General features: G+C 38.7%; 1 protein-coding gene across 3 annotated transcripts in view; it reads left to right on the forward strand.

Annotated features, from left to right (window-relative positions):
- Positions 1-23,622, forward strand: part of zip (myosin heavy chain 10) — a 458,974-nt gene that overhangs the window by 376,628 nt on the left and 58,724 nt on the right. For all 3 annotated transcript variants that reach the window (XR_010860546.2, XM_067149903.2, XM_067149904.2), the window contains exons 26-29: positions 4,268-4,432; positions 12,678-12,887; positions 18,801-19,018; positions 21,074-21,216. Coding sequence is in view for 2 of the 3 variants with exons in the window: in XM_067149903.2 (XP_067006004.1) it covers positions 4,268-4,432; positions 12,678-12,887; positions 18,801-19,018; positions 21,074-21,216 (736 nt within the window). In the remaining variant the exon portion in view is untranslated. The remainder of the gene's footprint in view (positions 1-4,267; positions 4,433-12,677; positions 12,888-18,800; positions 19,019-21,073; positions 21,217-23,622) is intronic.

Here is a 23,622-nt window from a genome sequence, read left to right on the forward strand (position 1 = left end):
GGAAACAGATGTCTATGGTTGAAAGATAAACTGGTAAAACTAAAAGAAATCGAGTTCTTGAAATCACAGCCGTTCAGTATGTACAACAAAACTACATTTGATGGTGAATATATGGAAGTAAATCTAAATACATCAAGATTGGGACAACCACGGGAATCTAGAGTTCCCTTTAATCAGGCATTAATACCTTTGTGACTAAATGGAAAACCTATCTCTGAAGCCAAACTTGGAAACCTTAAGTCGCTGATGCACCTAATACTTGCAGATGCCAAACAATTTTACCAGGAACTTCAAGGAGATTCTGACAATCATGGGTGGCATAGATTGATTCAATGGAGATCCTGATTACGAGATTGAATGAACTGAGAGTAACAATCTTACTACCTGTCCAGTGTTTTATATGAATTTGTGGGAGCAAATATTGTTAATCACATTTTCTGTTCCTATTCTGTTCAACTGAGATAAGTAATTAAAATTCTATACTTTCTTTCAGAATCACTTTATTTTCCTTTGAATAAGATTATCATAACCACGTATACTGACCTTCATATCCTTTACTTAGTTTAAGAGACTGGCATTCTGATGAAGGTGGTGACAATGGTGATGACGATGCTTGTTTAAAGGGGCCTAATATCTAGGTCAACGGTCCCTAATGGTATGAGAGACTGCTATTCTACTTAGCACCTAATGTGTGTCTGAAGCAGAACAAAACTTGCCCAAAGGCTAGAAAATATCACGTCAGAACATAATAGGCCTATCATGAAGGAAAATCCATAAAGAAATACGCATTGCATTGTATAGACTTCATTGGCTCACTTCTTACTATTTGTATTTGACTCAGATCAGTTGAAATTCATCAAAGCAGTAGGTGGTTATAGCAGTGACTTTAGGGAATAGCTCCCCTTCTAGAGCTTCTCCATCTAAAACTTGAATACTGTGGCGGAATTGTGACGCGGCTCATGATGGTTCAAGCACTTAGCGCAGTGGGAGATTCAGGTTTTAATCATGACTGGGGTCACATATTTTTTGAAGTCTAACTCAGTAGATACTTGACAGTAGGGGATTATTGGTGTAGCATTGTGATGCATTATTCACATGTGAAAAATACCTTAAATTGCATCAGTAGACTAAGCACAATTTTTTCAAGAAAATCTATGAACTGTGGGTATAAAAATGTTGAAATTTGGTGAGAAGGTACCATCTATTATCCTACAACACCAGGAATACCACGTTTGACAAAATTATGTTTGCTCGAAATTACACATAACCCTAAAGTCAAACGCAAATATCTCGAAACCAACTTTTGGTGCTTGGTCTAATAATGCATAATGGCATCCAATTTAGGGTGTATCCCATCATTCAAGCATTGTAATGATTAATTTAAAATTATTTTCATCCAAATCACAGCAGTTTCATGAACTTATCTCTATCACTGAGGATGATATTAAGAAAAATGAATATGAAGTACCCAAATTATAAAATTTAGGGAAGATATGTATGTAAAAGCAAGCAATGATGTGTAAAATAAATTTCCAGACTTGCATTTAATTCTTATCAACAGTTGTCTTTCATTGTTTGACAGACAAGTGTGTTTATGTACCTCTTCAATCAGGCCTCCTTCCTTTCGTCTGCTGTCCATGATAATTAACAAACACAAAAACAATTAAGCAATATAATAGCTACTGTATTGAGGTAATTCACAAAAGTCACACACTTGAAACGACTGTTTGCTAGATGCTGGGCAAAAGCGTGATATTGATCACAATCGTGCGCATGCGCGAAGCCAGCTACAGCTATGAAAATTGCCTCCTTGGTGATCAGTAAAATTTAGCTTGGCATTGCTTAGGTTAGCGTAGCTTTGCATAGCAGTCTGTGTATGCCATTCCATGTAATATCATTGGAGCGATTAAAAAAAAAAAAATTTCCTTCGTAGCATAGCTTAGCTTTGTGTGTGTGGTGGCCTTTAGAAGTGAGACTGTTGTAGTCAAGCCATAATGTCCACAAAAATACATGGCATGAGAATTCACAGCAACAAACCTTTAAGACAGCTATTCGTGGTTATTCTTGTCCAAAGGCAGGAAACAGCAATATTGGTGTTGTGATTGTCACGATCAATGTTGTGTATCAATTATTGCACTGAAACTTCTCAAATGAGCTAATTAACTTAATCCCGTAACATTTAATTTGTAGAGTTTCAAATGGACTAACATTAAATTTTGTCTGAAATAAGTTAGTAGTCCCTGTTTTGTGGTGAGTATATATCCCTTTCCTTTGAATTATTGGCAAAGTGTATAATTGATGGGCTGGGTCTACACTTCCAAACAAAAACCATTTGAAGATTTAACCCTAAAATGCTCATATTTTTTCATGCCCTTTTTGTATGGGTAGTTGCTAACCTTTCACCTACTGAACCTAGATGAATAGGGGCTAAAACCAACCTGGATAGCTGCAGTCACTTACGTGCAGCAAGTATCCAGTATGCAGGAGATAATGGGTTGAAACCCACTGTCGGCAGCCCTGAAGATCGTTTTCCGTGGTTTGCCTATTTCACACCAGGTAAATGCTGGGGCTGTACCTCAATTAAGACCACAGCCGCTTCCTTCCCACTCATATCCCTTTCCTGTTCTATCTTCGCCATAAGACTTATCTGTGTCAATGCAACATAAAACCACTTCTAAAAAAAAAAAAATAAAAAAAAAAAGTGGCTAAGTATTCTACCACCCAATACTGAAACAGCTATGACAATAAGCAGTCGAAACACACTTGTCTGATGAAAATTAGACGCATTAAAACTACGTACAAACATACTATCATGCAAAACAGAGCACAAAATTTATTTGGACACACAGAAAAGAACAGTGGTAACATATTTAGCCACCAATCAATAAGAGGTTAAGTTAGTATGTGACATTGTATAAACTTCACATTTTACATGACTTTTTGTACGTACTGAAGGAAGAGTGCAATTTATCACCTTCATTTCATGTATCCATGATTTTTTTCACGTTCCCTCTCTTCCCATTGTGTTGTGCTGCATGACTAGATTTAACACTGTCTTATTTCTTCTCTCTTGTGCATAATTCTACAGGCAGAGGTAAGGCTAATGTTCTGTGCTGTGCTGTCACTATATACAAGGTTTCTTAAGTTAATGTGAGCATTTTCAAATTCTAATATCTTGGTCTTAAGTAATAGTTTGAAATTCAAAAGTTTATATGTTTTATAAAATATCTTGATATTATATTCCTATGTGTATTTGAGATTCTTTCTTGGCAGACACAATCTTATGATTCTGGAGATCAGTTTCTTTATGATGTAGGAGCATAATTTTATGCCTAACATTAGAGCGAACATTGCCAACAATAATTGCAGTTTAATTTAATATTCTTTTGAAATAATCTTAAAGATTTCTAACTCCCATTAAATGATGCCTGTAAGTATTATTCAGCAGATAAGTCTTCAAATTTAAGCATAATTCTTAGGAGAAAAAACTTGCACATACACTCGTTACCTGCTGTGGCTTCACCCGTGCAGTATTTCTTAATTTCAATTAAGTAAATTGACAGGAGATGCCAAAATTAGAACCCCAATTCACACATAGGATGCATCAAACTACCCATTCCTAGTATCGTGAAATAAGTTGTGCAAAACTATCTTCAAGCTGTCTGTTGTCTAATTTATTAATTAATGAATCAATTAATTAATACATAAATAGATTAATTGTTTACCTAGTAGAAGTGCCTCCTATGTGGTTACTATCACTCTTAGATATACATATTTATTATTTTATTACCACTGTATAACAGACATTTAAACAATTGGTGTTGGAATATAAAATCTTGGTCTTTCTTTTCAAGTAATGTACGGTAGTCAGTGAAACTTCGATATCAACATTATGATGCTGTTCAGAAATGAAATATTTTGATTTTTTAATGTAGTGGTTATATTCGAAGTGTTTACTTAGAAAATTTTCTCTATATTATACTTCTATTCTTTTTTCATCATCATAGTTACTTTAATATACTGTTCTTAAACGTATGTAAATAATATTACTTCGACTGAGTGAATGGCATGCACTTTTTTTAAATGTTACTAACTCTGCTTGACCTGTACTGAAGGAAGAGTGCAATTCATCACGTTCAGTTCATGTTTCCAAGTTTTTTTCAAGTTCCTTCTCTTCTCAGTGTGTCATGCTGCATGACTAGATGTTATTCTGTCTTATTTCTTCTTCTTGAAACAGAATTTTTCTAGAAATATTTTCCTTCTCTAGGTTCACGAGCTGGAGAAAGCCAAGCGAGCTTTAGAGAGCCAGTTGGCTGAAATTAAGGCACAGAATGAGGAACTGGAGGATGAGCTGCAGCTTACAGAAGATGCCAAGTTAAGGCTTGAAGTCAACATGCAGGCCCTGCGAGCTCAGTTCGAGCGGGATCTTCAGGTACGTAGTATGCTCTAGGTTTCTAACTTTCACAGTTGATAACTTTTTTGGTTCAGAAATCTAGACACTTTATTGATAAATTCTTTACTACTCCTTTAATAGAACTGGCTTTTATGGCTACTAATGAGTAGTAATGGGAGAGCCAAAATTATTTTTCAGTTATTACTTTTTATTTGAAACACTTTTTTAAAATGTCTGTCAGACTTTATACATTACCTGAATTTTTGAGACCAGATAATGAAATATGAATAAACTCTCAAAGATTTTACTTTAGAAATGTATATTAATCTACAATTCTAGAATAATACAAGACAGTCCAGATTTACCTTGTCTGTTCAACAGTAATGTGGCATAACAAACAATGAAGTCACTGAGTGAGGTTTATGGTTTCAAGCTAACAACTTACACGCAACAGTATAATATGTAGATAATATCACAATAACTGTTAATGCAAAAAATGCACTACAATGATAATTACTAACATTGTCAAAATTTATCCTAGCAAAAATCCAAAGTTGTTATCATTGAAGATGAAATTAATAGCTGATGTATATATAATGTAAGTACTGTTGTTCTTATTTACAACATTAACATCTCCAGCAGGAATAAAAATGGTTGAAGCAATGTCTTTCAGATCCTGCAGTTGAATAAAAATTAAAATCCAAAGTGGACTAAGGAGGAAAGAGAAACTATCTAAAATCAGAGCCAGAGAACTTAGGTGGAGATTGTTGTAAATGAAGTTCTTAACTTGTAATGGAGATTGTTGTATCATATACAAGAAGCAAACAATATATAACACAACTAAATAGTTTATTTTAGTGAGATTTTTTTTACAAAATACATAGAAATACATTATCTGTCGACTTGCTTCTTATTGGAGCACACTAAATGTTATAACGAGTAGGCTTGATGTGGAATTGAGAATTATGTACATTTATACAAGTTCACACTACTATATACACAATGATCTGCACTGATAATGAAGAGTGTCACACACATATAAATGTCCCTGATAGCTGATGGCTATCTACCTGTCTTGAAAGGCTTGCTGGAATGTTATAACAGTCTTTTCTGTGTAGCAGAATGCTAGAAGTGTGGCGAAGCTACCAGGAAGGCAGAAATAGGGTGGCTGTGGGGAGTCCAGAGGTGAGACCTTCAGATCAGAGTTGACTGCCTACTGCTCCTGAGTTCGCCTCCTATTTATATGGGCTGGCTGACGTCACGCCATGAGTCAGCGCGCTAGCTGGATACACCACGCACATTCTCGGAGCTTCGATGCGAGAGTGGGTTGCATAGCTGCAAGGCGGAGGACACTTCAGCACCCACCCCTCCTAACTGCGCCAGTATGGCGTGAAACGGCGATGGCGGCGGCTGCGATGCTGGACTGGAGAGTCGGCCGTGATGGTTGTGGTGTCCGTAGCCTGGTCCGGGTGGTGGAGCGTAGAGTCATCCTGAAAACAACCCATCGTGATTAAATGGTCCAGAGCTCTTTCGGCAATGGATTTCTGAGGGGATACAAGGGAATCAACATCAGGTGCTGGACGATAGCGAAGGCGGAGCTGGTCCTGGTGGTGATAGATGCATTTCTCTGCGGTCTGGATGTTGTAGAGATGATTTCCCAAGGTACAGCAGATGACACTAGGTATCCATGGAGGATTGGGTTTGAAAGTCCGGAGATATACTTTGTCGGCTGTGTGGAACTTGGGTTGCGAGCGATGTGGTTGGGCAGGAAGAGGCTGCAACAAAGAAAGTAATGTTCGATGAAGGTGTCCATGTAGCTTGTGTGCTGTGGAGTGAGGTTGTCTGTACCAGGCATAGTCCTGTATCTTCCGAGCAATTGTAAGAAGGCTTGGTCCTTGCTTAAGCCTGAGGATACAGCTTTCTTCATGTTCTTCTTGAAAGTTTGGACAAAACGTTCAGCTTCACCATTAGATTGTGGATGAAAAAGAGGTGTAAAATGTGCCTAATTCCATTAGTGTGGCAAAAGTCTTTGAATTTAGCAGCAGTGAATTGAGGTGCATTGTCAAAAATTAGGGTGTGGGATAAACCTTCAGTAGTAAAATCTTCTGGAGTGCTCGAATAGTAGCTTCCATAGTGGTAGAGTGCATTTCTACAACGTAAGGAAAATTGGATAGCGAGTTCATCACGACGAGCCTCGTAGAGTTGAGAAAGGGTCTGGCAAAGTCAATGTGTACACGTTCCCATGGAGAACTAGCTGGGGGCCTTGGAGCAAGGTCAGATGTAGGCGCATTCTGGTGTGCTTGACATTGTCCACAATGGCGGATGAGCTGCTCGACGTCAGCGCCAATACCAGGCCAATAGCAGTGTTGACGGGAGAGTTGCTTGGTGCGTGGTATTCCCCAATGACCTTCATGTAACAACTTGAGAAGTTGCTTCCTAAGGCTAAGTGGGATTACCACCCTGAATAGTGTACCTGTTTCGAATAGGGTAATTCTTGCACGTTCTGTGAGACTATGTTGAAGACGGTGATAAGGAGCAAGGTCGGTAGGAAGTTTGTGTTGAAGTGGCCAACCATTGCGAATATAGGTATGGTAGGTATGGTAGGTAGCGTACTATCCTTATCTGTTGCAAGTAGCGTCGGTAGGAAAACTGGAGACAGTTTCTTCAAGTTCGATGTCTAACTGAAGACATTCAGTTTCTTGAGCATCAAAAGTAGTATCAGGACCAGCAGTTAGGGGACAGAGAGCATCAGCATTACAATACTGGGGTGAGCTACGATATGCAGTCTGATAGGAGTAGTCAGAGAGAAACAATGACCTTCTCTGAAGTTCCTGAGAGAATGTTCAGGTACCTTACTACCAGGGTGTAATAAGTGAACAAGAGGGTTGTGGTCCATGATGATAAGGAAATGGTTACCATACAGATATTCAGTGAAGCGGCGAATGTCAAAGATAATTGCTAACGCTTCTTCCTCTATCTGAGAGTAGTGACATTGGTGTTTGTTGAGCGTCTTGGAAGCAAAGGCAATAGGTCGCTCTTGTCGGTGTTTATCCTTCTGCGAGAGAACTGCGCCGAGTCCGTATTCTGATGCATCAGTGGCTAGGGTGATTAGCTTACTGGGTTGAAAATGCATAAGCTTGACAGCTTGGACTAGGACCTTGTTGATGGTCTGCCAGGCATGATGACATTGCTGAGACCAATGAAATTTAGTATCTTTCTTACGTAGAGCATTTAGAGAAGCTGCTACCGAAGCAGAGCGTGGAATGAACTTGTTACAGTAGTTAGCTTTTCTGATGAATAATTGTAGTTATTTGATATTCTGTGGTGCGGGCATGTTGATAATGGCAGAGACGTTCTGTTCCCTGGGCCGGATGCCATGTTTATCAATAATATGTCCTAGGTACTGAACTTGTGGTTGAAAGAAGGTGCATTTAGCAAGATTAGCATGCAGGCCATTGTCTTTCAATTTCATGAGTAGCAGTTGCAGATCATGCAGGTGATCCTGATGATCTTTGCCCGTGACAAGGATGCTGTCAAAATAATTATCACAACCGGGGATGGAGGGTGTAAGTTGCTCCAAATATCGCTGGAAAATCGCAGTGGAGAAAGAGACACCAAAAGGTAGGCGCTGTAGCTGTAGAAGACCAAGAGGTGTATTCAACGTGAGGTACTCTTTAGATTCGTCATCTAAGAGTAGCTAGAGATAAGCTTCTTTCAGAGAAGAACTGTCCACAGGATAAATGGTGAAATAAATCTTCAGAACGGGAAATCGGGAAAACTTCAGTTTCAATCTGAGAATTGAAGGTAAATCGAAAATCACCGCAAATGCAGATACCACTATTTGCCTTCTTGACCACGATGAGGGGCGTAGCCCATCTACTGGAGTTGACCAGAGCGAAAATACAGACTGCTCTAGTTCTTGCTTAACTTGATCGTGGAACGCGAGAGGGACAGGACGTGCCGTGTAAAAACGAGGCTTTGTTTCTGGTTTAAGCTGGATATGAGCTGTGTATCCTTTGGCTGTGCCTAGGGTGGAGTCGAAAACTTCCGGAAATTGCTTAAGTAGTTTAGTGACATCTGCGGTAGGTTGCGATTCGGAGATGACATTGACATTGTCATGTATTTGAAATCCAAATAGGTTGAAGAGATCCATGCCTAGAATGCTGGATGCAGTGTAGTTGTTTACAACCAGTAAGGTAACTGCTTTATGGAGGTCCTTATAACTTTCAGGGATATTGATTTTGCCTTTCAATATCAATTTTCTTCTTGTTAAAAGTAACAAGCTGGACATCAGCTGGAGAAAATGACGGCGATCCTAAGCTGTGATAGGTAGCAAGATTGATAATGGAGACAGGTGAACCAGTTCAATTGGAAATCTGTCGAGTGATCATGAAAGGTGTGCGGAATGACGATCTTCCTTGAATTGTTTGTAGGCAGAATCAAGTTGATTTGATCGACTTCCATGTCCTGTGGTTTCTTCCTAGTAGGACGTTCAGGGCATGACTTACTCTGAAACAAGAGTCTTGATATGCCCCACTTTATGGCAGTGATCACAGGTTGCCCTGAAGTATCGGTAGTCACGTCGGTCATGATGCTTAAAACATCCTCTGCATGAAGGCAGTAGCTTCATAGGGTGCTTAGTGACTCGTGTTTACGGAGAAGAGCGAGAAGGAACCTGGCAGGGGCGCTTCGAAGCGAGCTTGCTTCCCTGGCGATTCGAAGGAATAGAATGCTTGTTGTCCGTATGAGACATCTGAGCCACTTTGTATCTGTTAGCTATCTCAGCTGCAGTCTTAGTAGTTATTTCATAGACTGCCACTACGCTGTACTTCCTGTAATGAAGGGTTACTGTTTTTGACAGCGTCAAAACTGATTTTGTCTTGTGGCGTATGGAGAATGACCATGTACCGAATGAGTTAGTCAGTATATGGTGTGTCACAACCATCCTTATGACAGACGAACTCGCAGCTCTTGGCGAGACCAGGTAATTCCACAATCCATTCTGTGCGAGTCTGTTGCGGTTTCATTCGGCACTGAAAAAATGTATAGCGAGCTGCCACAATGTGGGGATCCTTGGAATAGTGGTCATTGAGGCGAGCTATGAGCTAATGGAAAGGAACTTCAAAGATCTGCTCTTCTGGGCTTAATTTTTTTAGCAATTCGCAGGTTTCATTTCCCACAGAACTGAGGACCAGAGTTCAGTCCACCTATTCTCGTCTGTAATGGCATGACAGATGAAGTGCTGTTGTAAGCAAGCAAAATATACAGACCAAATGAAGGAACTGCATTGCTCTGTTGGGAAGTAGACAGAGCCTGAAGGGCCGTGAGTAATGCTGTTTAGTGTTGCTGCATAAATTGTTATTGCTGCTGTTGTAAAGCCTGGAGGATGGCTCTTAATTGTTATGCAGTCGCCATGCTTGCTTATAATATGTACGACACAGCTGTACGGCTTGTCGGGTTCCGTGTAGTAGAGTGCCGGTCGGAGGCTCTTGTGCAAAGGGAGAGAACGGTGAGTGAAGAGCAAGCTGTAAGCGTGACCTTCAGCGTGTGACAGGGTAATAGCCTGTGCGAAGAAATAACTCTCTCTAGGAACAAATGCTGTTTGTCTTTGACGTGAAATGATGCTCTGTGTTCAAAGCAAAATGCTGGCTGTGTGACTGGGTATGCACACTTGGAATAAAATCTTGAAATTCGCACTACTTGAAAATATATCTCACAGCAAAAATGTTGTGTTGGTGATGAAATTTCGTCCTAGTGGTCTGCATGAACATAATGTTGTATTGTGGCGATAATATTGTTTGTCCTCATCATAATGTTGTTGATAATGGTGTTCCTGATTTTCCTCATCGCCATAATGTTGTCGTGTACGAGATGCAAACAATATATAATACAAGTAAATAGTTTTAGTGAGATATTTTACAAAATAAATAGAAATAAATTGTCTGTCAAGTTGCTTCTTATTTGGAGCACGCTGAATGTTATAATGAGTAGGCTTGGTATGGAATTGTGAATTATGTACATTTATAAAAGTTCACATCACTATATACACAATGATCTGCACTGATAATGAAGTGTATCACGCACATATAAATGTCTCTGATAGCTGATGGCTATCTAATGTCTTGACAGGCTTGCTGGAATGTAATAAAAGTCTTTTCTATGTAGCAGAATGCTAGAAGTGTGGCGAAGCTACCAGGAAGGCAGAAATGGGAGGCGGTAGTGAGTCCAGAGGTGAGACCTCCCGACCAAAGTTCAGTCCACCTATTCAGCCCACATTTTTAAGAGGGGTACCACCGTGTCTGACTTTATGGCGTAGAGCTGATCGCTGGACACTGCTGCTGAGTTCGCCCGCTATTTATACGGTCTGCCTGACACACACGCCATGAGTCGGCGCGCTAGCTGGATACACCACGCACATTCTCGAAGCTTCAGTGCGGGAGTGGGTTGCATAGCTGCAAAGCGGAGGACACTACAACAGAGATCATCAAATGCAAGGAAACATAAGATAATTTCAAGTGTGTGGAATAAACTTTGGCCAGCAGAAGAATCTGAGGAGCTGCAGAATCAGTCAATTTTAGCATTTAAAGACTGATGATGAAGTTGCAAAGCAGTAGGTACAAAGTGATGCTCACTCAGGTTTTCAAAATTTAAATGAAGATAAAATTATAAAATGTGTCCAGGAAGTGTCAGATGCTATGGATAATGAGGACTACCAGACACCGCCGCATCGACTGCCGTCCTTCAAGAAAGGAGACAGAAAGCCCAGCAGACACCTTAAGGTTTCTGCAAAACAGAATTAATGAAGAACAATGACTGGAAGGGCCCAAACTACACCATGAATACACACGCTTCAGTGTCCACGGATTCCACGGGAAAATATGCCTAACCACCAGTTTCCACACCCCAGACAAAGAATGTATCTGTCGTCTCTGCGGCATGACCCGTTCTAGGTACCACCTGATGAACTGTACTAAACGAACACAACTCGGCACACCTGCTAAGGACTGGAAAAAACAAAGTGACATAGGAAAAAAAGAAATGACAAATTGTAACCTTTCACATATAAGTACACATTGTGTTTAATTTCAAAACAAACAAGGACATAAAGCAATAATAGGCTACAGATACGACATTTATTATTATTATTATTATTATTATTATTATTATTATTATTATTTACAGAAGATGAGAAGGAATAGAAGGAAATGATGAAATTTGGAAAGAAATAATGGTGGACAAGTTGTTATAAAATTCAGAAAAGAAAACACAGATGATTTGGTTCTTCTAAATTGTTGAGCAAACACAAAATGTAAAAACAAGGAATTTTGCAAAAGTAAATAGTGCAATTACATATGCAATTTTAACTATAGAAAAATAAATCTTAGAATTAGAAGTGCAATTTTAATTATTCCAGAAATAGATGATAAAGGTAATAAGAGATGGTTAGGAAGACTCATTTTGATTGATGAACACACTGATTTGTTTTCCATCTTTGACTTGGATTGAGAAATTTGTATATTTTTTTGTCTATTGAGATCTCGGCATTCGGTCAGGAATGTTCTTTCTGTTTCGGTACTAGAAAATATTTTCGTTGAATTTAAGTTCTATTTGTGCAACCTATAGTCCTAACACTTGGGAAGCATATAAATGATACTTAGGAATAATCTGACTACAATATTTTTTTTATTGAAGATTTGAGCAGTGATACATGCTTTTTAATTTTGCATGGAAAAACTGCTGTAGTTTAGTTTCCGAGGCAAGTTAATCAAAATAGTGAATAAATTGCAACCTCATTAGTGCGTTCCTCATTAACATGTTATTCCGCTTAGGACATAGTAAATTCAAAGTCCTGATTCTCATTGTGTTAAATTGGTATAACAATACTTGCTTATCGCATCATATATTTTCGCTATTTCTGCTTAGTATAATCGTATTTTTCCTAGCCCTGAAAATGTTATCGTCCCTTGTGAAAGAAACTTGATTCCCATATTTTATTAGTTGAATTCTGGTCATTTCAAGCATGACTGCAGTATTGTACCCTTCGAAAAATCACATTATGTAACTCTCTCTAAGGTGATAACACTGATCAGGATACTGGAGATCTTGCATTGATTCCTTCAATTTCATTTCATTACAAAAAATAGTTCTTTCCTTGTTACAAATTTTTGTCATAATTCCTCAGGAAAGGTAAATTTGTGAAGATTCATATTTGAAACTTTGGTAGCAGTGATTTTGCTGTAGAGAGAATTTATTTTGTATTTAATTTTTCCATGTTTTTATCCAGGCCAAAGAAGAACAAGCAGAAGAGAAGCGGCGAGGTCTTTTGAAGCAGTTACGTGACCTAGAGGCAGAGCTGGAAGATGAGCGTAAGCAGAGAACCAATGCTTTGGCCCAAAGAAAGAAACTGGAAGCAGATATAAAGGATATGGAGCAGCAACTTGAGATGCATGACAAGATCAAAGAAGATGCACTGAAACAACTGAAGAAGTTACAGGTAAAGATCTTACTTAGTTTATTACACTGAAGAGTTTATTACAGGGTTCTGACTGATATCTGTGGCTAGCAAGCAGACTATGAAGGGCATTTAAATCTTTTAATATTGTAAGAACTTTCTTTAAAGTAATAAATAATAGTAATAATGGTTTTGCAACCTGGAATTACAGGTGTGAAGTATTTCTGATTTATGTCTTGTGTAGAGTTGATAGACTAGCTCTCACTGGTAGCTATGATTTTCTTCCATGGGTACCATCAGTTGAATTTGTGGGCTCTTAGATTGCGATATAGTCTCTACTGGAATCGCAAACTCTCCTACATCAAAAGCCAGTTGCTGATGGTTGCTTCTCTCAAGGAGCACCTGCTTTCTTCTAACTTTACGTTTGTCAGTTTTCAAACTCTGTTGTTTGAATTGTTGAGGGGCTTCATGGATAAGTTGGTAGATACTGTTACCTTCCTGTTAATGATATTGATTTGACATTTCTTGTTGGACTTTAAAATATCTCTGTAATACAGTGGAACCTTGATTCTCTGTTTTTGGAGGGATCACAAAAAAAAAAAAAAGAAAAAAAAAAAAAAAAAAAAAAAAAAAAAAAAAAAAAAAAAGCACAACATGGGAAAACGAAAAATCCGGGAACGAATGAACCATCAACAATTTGGCTAAACATCACAAAAATGAAATATTTATACTGTACTTATAATCTTACAAACGCCCCTAAACCAAACCAAACTACAGCCCCAGTGGGCCTTCTGCCTACCAAGATGGGCCTTCCGCCGACCAAGCGACCACCCTCGGTCCAAAGGCCTGCAGATTTCGAGTTGACACATGATCAGTGTGACGAATCCTCTCGGCCGTTATTCCTGGCTCTCTACACCGGGGTCGCCATATCACCATTAAATAGCTCCTCAATTAAAGGTAATCGTAGAATGACTGAACCTGCAACCAGCACTCATATCCAGGTAAAAATGCCTGACCTGGCCAGTAATCGAACTTGGGCCCTCCGGGTGAGAGGCAGGCAAGTTAGACCACGGGGCTGGCTTCAAACGTTAATTACCGGTACGCGACTTTAAAATCTCGAAACTTTACATTCACTTTTACTGGGGAAACGTCAGTTTCCTCTGAAAACGTCGTCAAATTTCTTTGAAAACTTCTTTCAGTTCAGCAACTTCGATCAGCCAGACTCTTTGAAAAATGTAATACCTGTAACGCCAAGCCAAACAACAATCGACCACAAGTTGTTTTTAATTCTCTAATAAAATAAAAGCACATTAGATACAAAAGCGTCCAACATGATCGCAAAATATTTTTTTAAAAAATATTTTTAATCTTCCATTGTAATTTGTTCACCAGTATACTGTTCCTGGTCAGTTTATGGAAATCTTGTACCACGTAAATTAGGTCTACATTAACTTTTAAAGGTTTGTTGAACTGGAGAATATAGTTTCGTATGTAAGTATCAGTCAAGTTCTCGAATGCATTATATTCAATTCTGCCCGTCGCTAATCAAAATCAAATTGGAAAGAGAAAAATTTCATTAACACTTCCAAAATTACAATTATTCGCGACCTTCTGCTCAGCTGGAAAGCACACTTGCTGTACAAGTCGGCACGAGTATGAAATGATACAAAGTTTTAAAATGTACTGTGCGCAAAAAAAAAACAACTGCAGTTTTTATAACATTTTAACGCAAAAACGTGAAATTCCCAGTCTTATATTAGGACGAAAACAGTAATAGGCAATCCCGAAACCTCCCATGGCTTTACCTATGTAATGTGCAACATATGTTCTGGTCTCGATAACATAGGCTAATCGTATATGATATTAAAATACCAAATTTGTGTTACTTAAGAAGGAGCAGTTTTGATTCCTTTGTGAAAGCCCAGTGACTATGCAGTGCCCTGAGGGAAACACCAAAAACCTGTTAGGTGATACACTCGAAAAAAGTAAAAGGACAAACATCTAACCCTGGACATAACGTAGACATTTTGCCAGTAGCCTACGAACACTTGACGAAACTCGTTCGGTCTTCAAATAGAGCTGTCGAAATGCGCTCTGTCTCCTTCCAATTGTTGTGGGCACTCTCTTTATGATTTCCGAGGATTCTCTAAACAGTACTACTCGAATGCGATGCTAAAATGATCCCTTATGCAAGTTCACAGCCGATCGCTTTTTCAGTACAGTACTTCCTCAAATTACCGTAATGACGGGACATCAACGCCAAGATCCGTGAGTATGCCGTAGCCATCCTTTCATAAGATACAGTTTCTAGAAAAATCGCATGATCGAGGATTTAGCATTGCTGTGACTGAAATTTCTGGACGGTTGATCCGGGAAATAGTTTCTTCGATGAATGGATAATGCAGGATTTTTACAACGTGATTTAATTAGAATGCTCGCGGGACCACTTAATGTGAAAGAATAATGCGGGAAAATGTAGTTTCCGGGAACATACAATCAAGGTTCTAGATGTTCCAGATTGTAAATCTCACCAGACTGCCTTCGTTCTGAAGAAAAATCGGTACATCAGATAATGATAAACAAGTCTGGGTAATATATATCCATAACATGCTGAACACAACAATCGGTTCCTGAAGGATCAACTGAATTTTTTTCTTTGGCATCGATATCAAAAAATATTTCACCCCACATCGATTTTGAGTTCAGTTTTTCATTACTTTCTCAGCCTGGAAAAAATGCCACATACACATTTCGAAGGACGTGTTATAAACACTTCATCAACTTGCTGTCTTCAAGATGGCGCGATACAGGGAGTAATAATTTTTTGTATCAAATTTCCATCTCACACGAGAGATATCCACTTTTTCACCATACACTATAAAATTATCTATCAAATCATCAGAGAAATAAATGTGACAAATTCTGTTATTACCCGTCAACTCCATATCCTTCCGTGGAATAGCTCTGGCCCATTTTTCAAATTTATTTCTATCCTTCGGCGGTGAAATAAATCGCATAACATCAACTACTCTACGTTAGCCTGACTTACAGCCAGGCGCAAAACAGCGTTAGATTTATTTAATGAGACAGTGAGAGGATGTAGTTAGGGTAACAGACAATTCAGTAGAATTTTTACTTAATGGACTACATCAAGTGTGATCAAAAATGATCAAGTACAAGAAGTGCTGTCTTATGTAGTAGTGCATGTTTCTTCCTTCCCCTCACTTTATCAATCCATAATGCTATTTTCATCTACCCAACCCTTTTCATGCATGTGAACGACGACATCTGCTGATATCTTTTCTGGCTTGAATATTATCATTGGCAGCAGCTTAGTACCATCAGCACAACATGCAAGTCCTGTGGTATTGTGTGTTTTCTCGTTTCCGCTCGTGTACCCAATAACACTTTTTTCACCTTTCTCAGTAACAGTCTTATTATTGAGGGTACATCAAATGTGAGCAGCGTTTCATTCATATTCACTGTCTGTCCCATTTCAAAATTGTTCTTTTTTGTTAATGGCAAATTGCGAAGTAATTTAATTTTCATATTAATTTGTCAATTTTAATTTTGGTACATGTAGAAAGTCCATAACGTTCCATGAAACAGTAACAACATGACACTACCTCTTGGAAATTGTCAGCCATTTTGATATTTCCTTGAAACCATTTCAACACCTCACTTTCTGTTTCTGGCCACATGGCATGTCTTGCATGTTTTGCATGCTTCCCTTTACACAGTTTGTTCAAAATGTCCTTCTGACCATGCCATGTTCTAATGATTTTTTTGTGGTGATGGTGGTCCAAAATTTCTTCAGCGTATTCCTATTCCCATTTTCTTCTGCATTTGTGTCAATCTGCAATTTATAGTTTGCGGTGTATGAATGTCGCATGTTAAGTATTTTCCACGATTGCTGGTAAGTACCATAATTATAAACACACAGTATAGATATGCTCGTAAACTCAACTCAGAAACTGATTATTGGGGTGACAAGTAAGAAGTCACGAGCTGTTGCGCCATCTGACTAAACAAATTTTTTGTAATATGAAAGGGAGTGTGCACATTAAAAAGATAGTGGAAATTAAGACCGCAACAGCTCATAACGCTTTGGTGGGGGGGGAAGCACAGGAAGTCTGTATCTTCATTATATAAGAGATCCCCATGTTTAAAGTGTATTGTAAGGATAAAAATTTGCATCTTATACACCAGAAAATACGATAGTTATAGAGCTTAAAAGCAGAGACACATTTATCCATCTCCTGAAGGTGACCACACGGTGCGATCGTACGAACGGGACCGTTAACTTTGAGAAGGCCAGGGTGGTTCAAGAGGACAACCCCCTTTTAAGTACCATTGGAACTTCATTGACGATTTCCACTATGGTCACTTACAGTTTATCATGCCCCTGTTACTTCTCTAACACAGCTTCTCAATTTTGTCGCTGCCCTCCCGACCATTTAAATAAGGCAAACACACCTAGCCAACACATTGGAAATAATCTTCAAGAACGGGACTGCTAAATTGAAAAGAAATTGAAAATGCTGCTATTCTAAAATTTTAATTCATTAACGTTTTTCCATCACGTATCACATACATTTCACCTGGCATGTTGTCTTCTCTCAAACTTGGTTTCTCAAGCTTTTTCGCTTCCCTCCTAGCCATTCATGGGATGATGTTTCTACAAAGACTGTCAGCCTGAATTTTCAATACAGTGCTTTCAACCTGTTTTTGAATTGTTATCAAAATAAAAAAAATTAGTCTAAGAGGTCTGCAACCTCACTACTAGCACATATTGTTTCGTTTCTGTCTGTATCATTTATTTTATTTTATTTTATTTTCTTCTTAGGTTTAGCACATTTTTTGTTTAAATTATGTTTTATATTAACCTTTTCTTGACTGAATTTGTCTCGGCAAGTTATTTATTGCTCCAGCTAGTGATGTAAATATTGTATATTGTTATTGTTTGTATTTCAGTTTCTCTCTTTTGTTTTCATTTGGTCCTTCATTATGTTTTTAGCACATTTTTAGCTTGCATTATGTAGATTACTTTAACCCCCCCTTATTTCACTGAAGATGACTCAAAAAAGTCAAAACATGTGTGAATTTTATTGCTCCATCTAATGATGGAATTATGTTTTGTATTGAATTAGGAGGATACATTTAATTTTTCCCTTTGTAAAGTGAAAACCGTCAATACGGAATTATTATAATATCTTGTAAACCTACTTTTCTCAACAACAAAAAAAACCTATACTGGCCTGAATTAAGAGATATTAAACAATCACTTTGTTAATGGTCTCGCCTGCTATATTATTAGCAACAACCGTGAATATTTAACTAAGGTAAACTCATTTCCTCATCCCGAGGTGGTGCAGCTCTTATTAGACTGCAAATCAACCTTCTTGCCTTTCGTAAATCTTTGGCAATATGGTACTGGGATTCAACTTAGGCTCTCGAGAACAGCAGCTAATTGTACTAACCATTACGCTGGTGGACATCCTTAACTACAGAACACAGACATTTATACGTGACTAATGCGTGTTTGCAATGCGCGGATCAGACCCAAAATTATTCACCTATTTGTGCGATGTCATCTGAGCTTCAGTGGGCCTATGCTACGGAGGCGGGACATTTCTTAACTACGAAACAGAGATGTGCCGCATGACATCACGTGTATTTTAATTGCGTGGGTCATACGGACAAAACTATTCACAAATTTGTGTAATGTCATCAGAACTGTAGTAAGGTTATACCCGCTTCGAAGCGGATTTGTTGTTCTTCTCTTACAACTTCTTTGATGGGGTCTTGTATGCAAAATTAATTTTTTTAATTTTCTTCATCTCAAAAAGCCAAGGGGGTCTAATACGCGAGTAATATGGTATTCATTATTTGTACAGTTGTTTGATTACTGCAAAATACGTGGACAAATAGTTACAGTATGTTGGTTCCCAACAGGCTCAAGCAAAGGATTCTGCTCGTGATGCAGAAGAGGCCCGATTAGCTCGTGATGAACTGGCAGCTGCTGCTAAGGAGACGGAGAGGAAGTTAAAGAGCATTGAGGCTGAGTTACTTCAAATGAGTGAAGACCTTGCAAGTGCTGAAAGGGCAAGAAGAGCTGCTGAAGGTGAACGTGATGAACTACAGGAAGAAATTCACAACAACGCTAACAAGGGGTACAATACTACTATATTCTTTTATCAGAATGAATTGCCTTATCTGTTAAGTTTTTCTTAGTATCCTCATGTGGTAAATACTTTTGTAACTCATCATCATCATCATCATCCTAAACCATCTCCAGTTTCCCGGGTGTGGTATATGAGCCTCCTCCATCTCATCCTGTCCTTGTACCATTCTTCCTCCACCAACTTGTCCCAATCATGACCTCTCAGCAGTACATCGCTCTTAACTAAATCTATCCATTTCCTTCGTGGCCTTCCCACGGGTCGTCTTCCTTCTACCTTTCTGTCAAATTCCTTCCTTGCAGTTCTGTTCACTGGCATCCTCTTCATGTGACCAAACCATTTCAGTCTTGATATCTGAATCTTATTGAGGAGAGAATCATTTATTCCTACTTCTTCTCTAATTTTCTCATTCCTAATCTTGTCTTTCCTGGTTTTCTGGATCATAGTGCGTAGGAATTTCATTTCAGCTGCCTGAAGTTTGGAATTATCTCTATTGGTCAGTGTTGTGGTTTCGAGACTGTATGTAAGAATTGGTGTATAATAGGACTTGTACAATGTCATTTTTGTTTTCATGGGTATTTGGTCATCCCACAGCAGGTGTCTTACCTGGTGGTAAAATTGTGTTGCCTTATTGATTCGATTGTTCACCTCATGTTTTGCTAGGTTGTCATTTGATATAACGCTACCCAAGTATTTGAAAACTGGGTCGCTGTCCAGTTGAGCTTCATTTAACATGACTATTGGTTCTGCTCCTTCCCCATACACTTTCATCACCACTGTCTTGGTCTTGCTGATGTTTAAACCATATTTCTTAAACTCCTCATTCCAGCTTTGTATTCTCTCTCCCCAATTCCTCTTCTGAGTCACTCCAGATCGCAACATCATCTGCAAATGTGAAGGCTTTGATATCTCCATGTTTTTTCCTTTTAATAGATTTCATTACTACATCCATTACAATAATAAATAGAAGTGGTGACAATGAGCTGCCCTGCTGCACTCCTCTCTTTGTTTCAAACCAGTCCGACAAACCACATCCTACTTGAATACAGCTTCTGTTCCCACTACACAACATTTTCACTTTGTCTATGAGCTGTCTCGCACTTGAAGTTCTTTCATGCATTGCCAAATTCTTTCCCTTGGTACACTATCGTATGCTTTCTCAATGTCCAAAAATATTAGAAATAAAGGCTTGTTCTTCTCCCAGTATTTTTCCATTAGCATCCTAATTGCAAATATGTCTGTAGTTGACCTTCCTGGTCTGAAACCATACTGCTCTTCTTCCAAAATTGGTTCAACAATATCTCTGATTCTGGTCTCTATTATTTTTTCCAATATTTTCAGGACATGAGACAGTAGTGTGATACCACGATAATTAGTACATTTTCGTCGGCTTCCTTTCTTGAACAGAGGTACAATGATGCCCATCTTCCAGTCCTCAGGAACAGTATTTTCCTCCCATATCTTGTTGAGCAGTCTATAGAGCCATTGGATTCCTGGAACTCCCGCTGCTTTCAGCATATCTGCTCTTAGTTCATCTATGTCCACTGCCTTTCCTTTCTTCATGCTCTTAAGCGCATTTTCAACCTCAAGCCATGTAATTGGTGGTTCAGTTGTGGTTCCTCGACTTGGCTCTCCTCTATCCGTTATGTTTTCTGTATCTCCATTCAGCAGCTTTTCGAAATGGATCTTGTTCTTGTTTAATTTCTCCCTCTTCTTGTGCCCGAGTTCCATCATCACGTTCTATTGCTTTTATGGTCTCTTGATCCCTTCGCTTGTTTTTCACTACTCTGCATAGCAATTTCATATTTCCTCTACTGTCCTCTTCCAGTTTGTCTGCAAACTCATTCCATTTCTTCTCTTTTTCTTCCCTTACAATGTTCTTTACAGCAAGTTTCTTGTTCCTGTATACTCCTTGAAGTCTTTGTATTTCTTGTTCAGTCCGTTCTTGTCCCTGTTTTTGTTTTTCCTTGTCCAGTGCCTTCTTTATTTGGTTTCTTTCTTTCACCGCTTTCTTTTGTAACTAATTGTTGTAATTTGTGATTACAGGACCCTCTTGTTGGATGAGAAGAGGCGGCTAGAAGCCCGAATTGCTACGCTTGAAGAAGAGTTGGAAGAAGAGCAAAGCAATTCAGAGATACTCATGGATCGTGCTCGAAAAGCTCAACTATCCATTGAGCAACTTACCACAGGTTAGTGAAGTTGTTTTCTAATAGGTAGTCGTGAGTGTCTCTCTGGGAAGAAATGATATGTGCTTGGTTTATCTTGCGACAGTCTGATGGAAACTGCTGACACAGTGATGTACTTTTCAGCAAACCGACGCGAAATCAGGAGGTTGTGGGTTTGGATCCCACTGGTGTCCGGTTGGCCATTTTTGTTCTGTACTTAACATCTCTTCATCACGTACTAAATGTATGTAACATGACCTAATGGGTTGAAAGTCGGTTTCGGAAACTTAACCCATTTCATTGCATAAAGTGTTTTGACCAACTTCTGCTTGCTTTAAAATTCACGTGCATCATTTCATGATCTAGAGCATTCCCGTTGTCTCTTACTTCTCTAACCTACTCTAGACTTTTATGTCAACATTTTCATATTTTCCTTTCTTCACATCGCGGAAGGATTTTTTCTTTTTTCTTTTCCCCGTAATTTGTGGCTCTGGTTACGCCAATAACTAATTGTACACAGCTGCACTTCTTGTTTACAACTTGCTGCTCTCGCACCACTTTCTGTAGTATATTCTAACACATTCAATTTGAAGGGTGCCATAAAACTTATTCTCTGGCTCATTTCTACTCCTGCTTGTGTACTGGACGCTTCCTAATTCCACACAACACGTGTCGTGCAGGATGCAGAGCTCAAAAGCTGGAAGGGAATTGAGAAATCTTGGTTGGAGGAAGAGTGACCAAGGCCATTGCATAGGCAGTACAGAAGTGTGGGTTTTACCATTTCTGCCTTGTAACTGAAAATATTTTTTGCAAAAAAAAATTCAGTAACGTTATTTTCAATTATGTTTTTTCCCTATAATAGTTAATAATAGAGGGGATGGGGTGTTATAGTCAATTGAATATGGTATAGCTGTTTATATGCAAGACCCAAAGTTTTTTAAAAAAAAGTGCTATTTGTTCGGGGCGTCGACCTATAGAGATCTTTCACCCCTACTTGCACCATGGGATATGAACCTGCATGTAATTGGAATGGAGGAAGTGTAGAGTGTTGAATTTGAGGAAAGGAATGTTAAGGGTGACACAAACACCCAGTCCCCAGGCCAGGGATATTAATCATTTACAATTAAAAACCCTTGACCCAGCCGGAAATCGAATCCGGGGCCGCCGTTTGACAGGCGGACGCGTTGCTCCTTATACTGTGGGGCCAGACAACACCCAAAGATACTCTCATTTATTTATTTATTTATTTAGCTTATGGCTAGTACATAACTCTACATACAAACATTCAAAAATATAACAAATAATATTACACTGCAAACAATCAACCAATCTCAATAACAGTTCACAAACTCAAATTTAAACTGTCCAACCGTTGTACAACCCCGTCAGAAGCACACACAAACTCCTTCAAACCAAAATATGACCTCCTTGGACATTCAGTGACAATATGATGGATGGTCTGTTTCTTCTCACCACAGACACACTCAGGGGAGGAGCGCATACCCCACTTATGCAACAATGACCCACATCGTCCATGATTGGTACGGGCTCTTTCGAGAAGAACCAAAATTCTTCTGGGGAGATTAAAATCAGGTGGTGGATGTTGAAGACTAAAGAGGGTCTGCCATTCATCTGGAGCTGTGTTGGTCCATTCCATTTACCATTCATCAGAACCGTTAGTTCTATTGATGAGTTCCCTTGCAGTCTGAATGGGCGGAGATCTTGATTTCAGACGTCCGTACCTAATAACTATGTCTTGATGAATGGGAAGACTTGGGTTCATTGTTATCTTCCTGAACCCGCGTATTAGGTTGTTTTGCCTGCGTATTCTTGGAGATGTTCTGTGGCTCAAAAAAAAAAAAAAAAAGAGAGAGAGAGAGAGAGAGAGAGAGAGAGTACAGTAAAACCTCTCTATAACGGACACCTTCGGGACAAAAAAAAAAGTCCGTTATGAAGAGATGACTGCCCGAGGGAGGTTATGAAACCAGTACCATTAAACATAAGTTGGAACACAATAACCCATGTATTGTATATTCTCGCAAATGTACCTTTAATTGTATACAGTATTGTACAATATACTGCACTGTACTCGCATGAGAAAGTTGTAGATGGGCTGCTGCAGCTGCGATGTACTGTATTAAAGAGACAAAAACACTTCTATGGAAACCTCTATTGAGCACTGTACACTATTACCATTCACCATGTTAAAATTAAGAACAACATAAAAGTTTTTGAAACTTTAAATCAATACATAGATGTAGCAATCTCTAGCACAGTACAGTAAAACATTAGCACTTGCAAAAATCTTTAATGTTAGTTTGTTTAGTCCATTTCAGTTTAGCAATGATATTTTCACTATGTGCAATTAAATCCTGGGTCAAATTCACACCTTTTTCATAGTTTTGTTTATAATAGAATTTTTTCAGTCTC

Source organism: Anabrus simplex, chromosome 6 (assembly GCF_040414725.1).
Source record: "Anabrus simplex isolate iqAnaSimp1 chromosome 6, ASM4041472v1, whole genome shotgun sequence".
Lineage (NCBI taxonomy): Eukaryota > Metazoa > Arthropoda > Insecta > Orthoptera > Tettigoniidae > Anabrus > Anabrus simplex.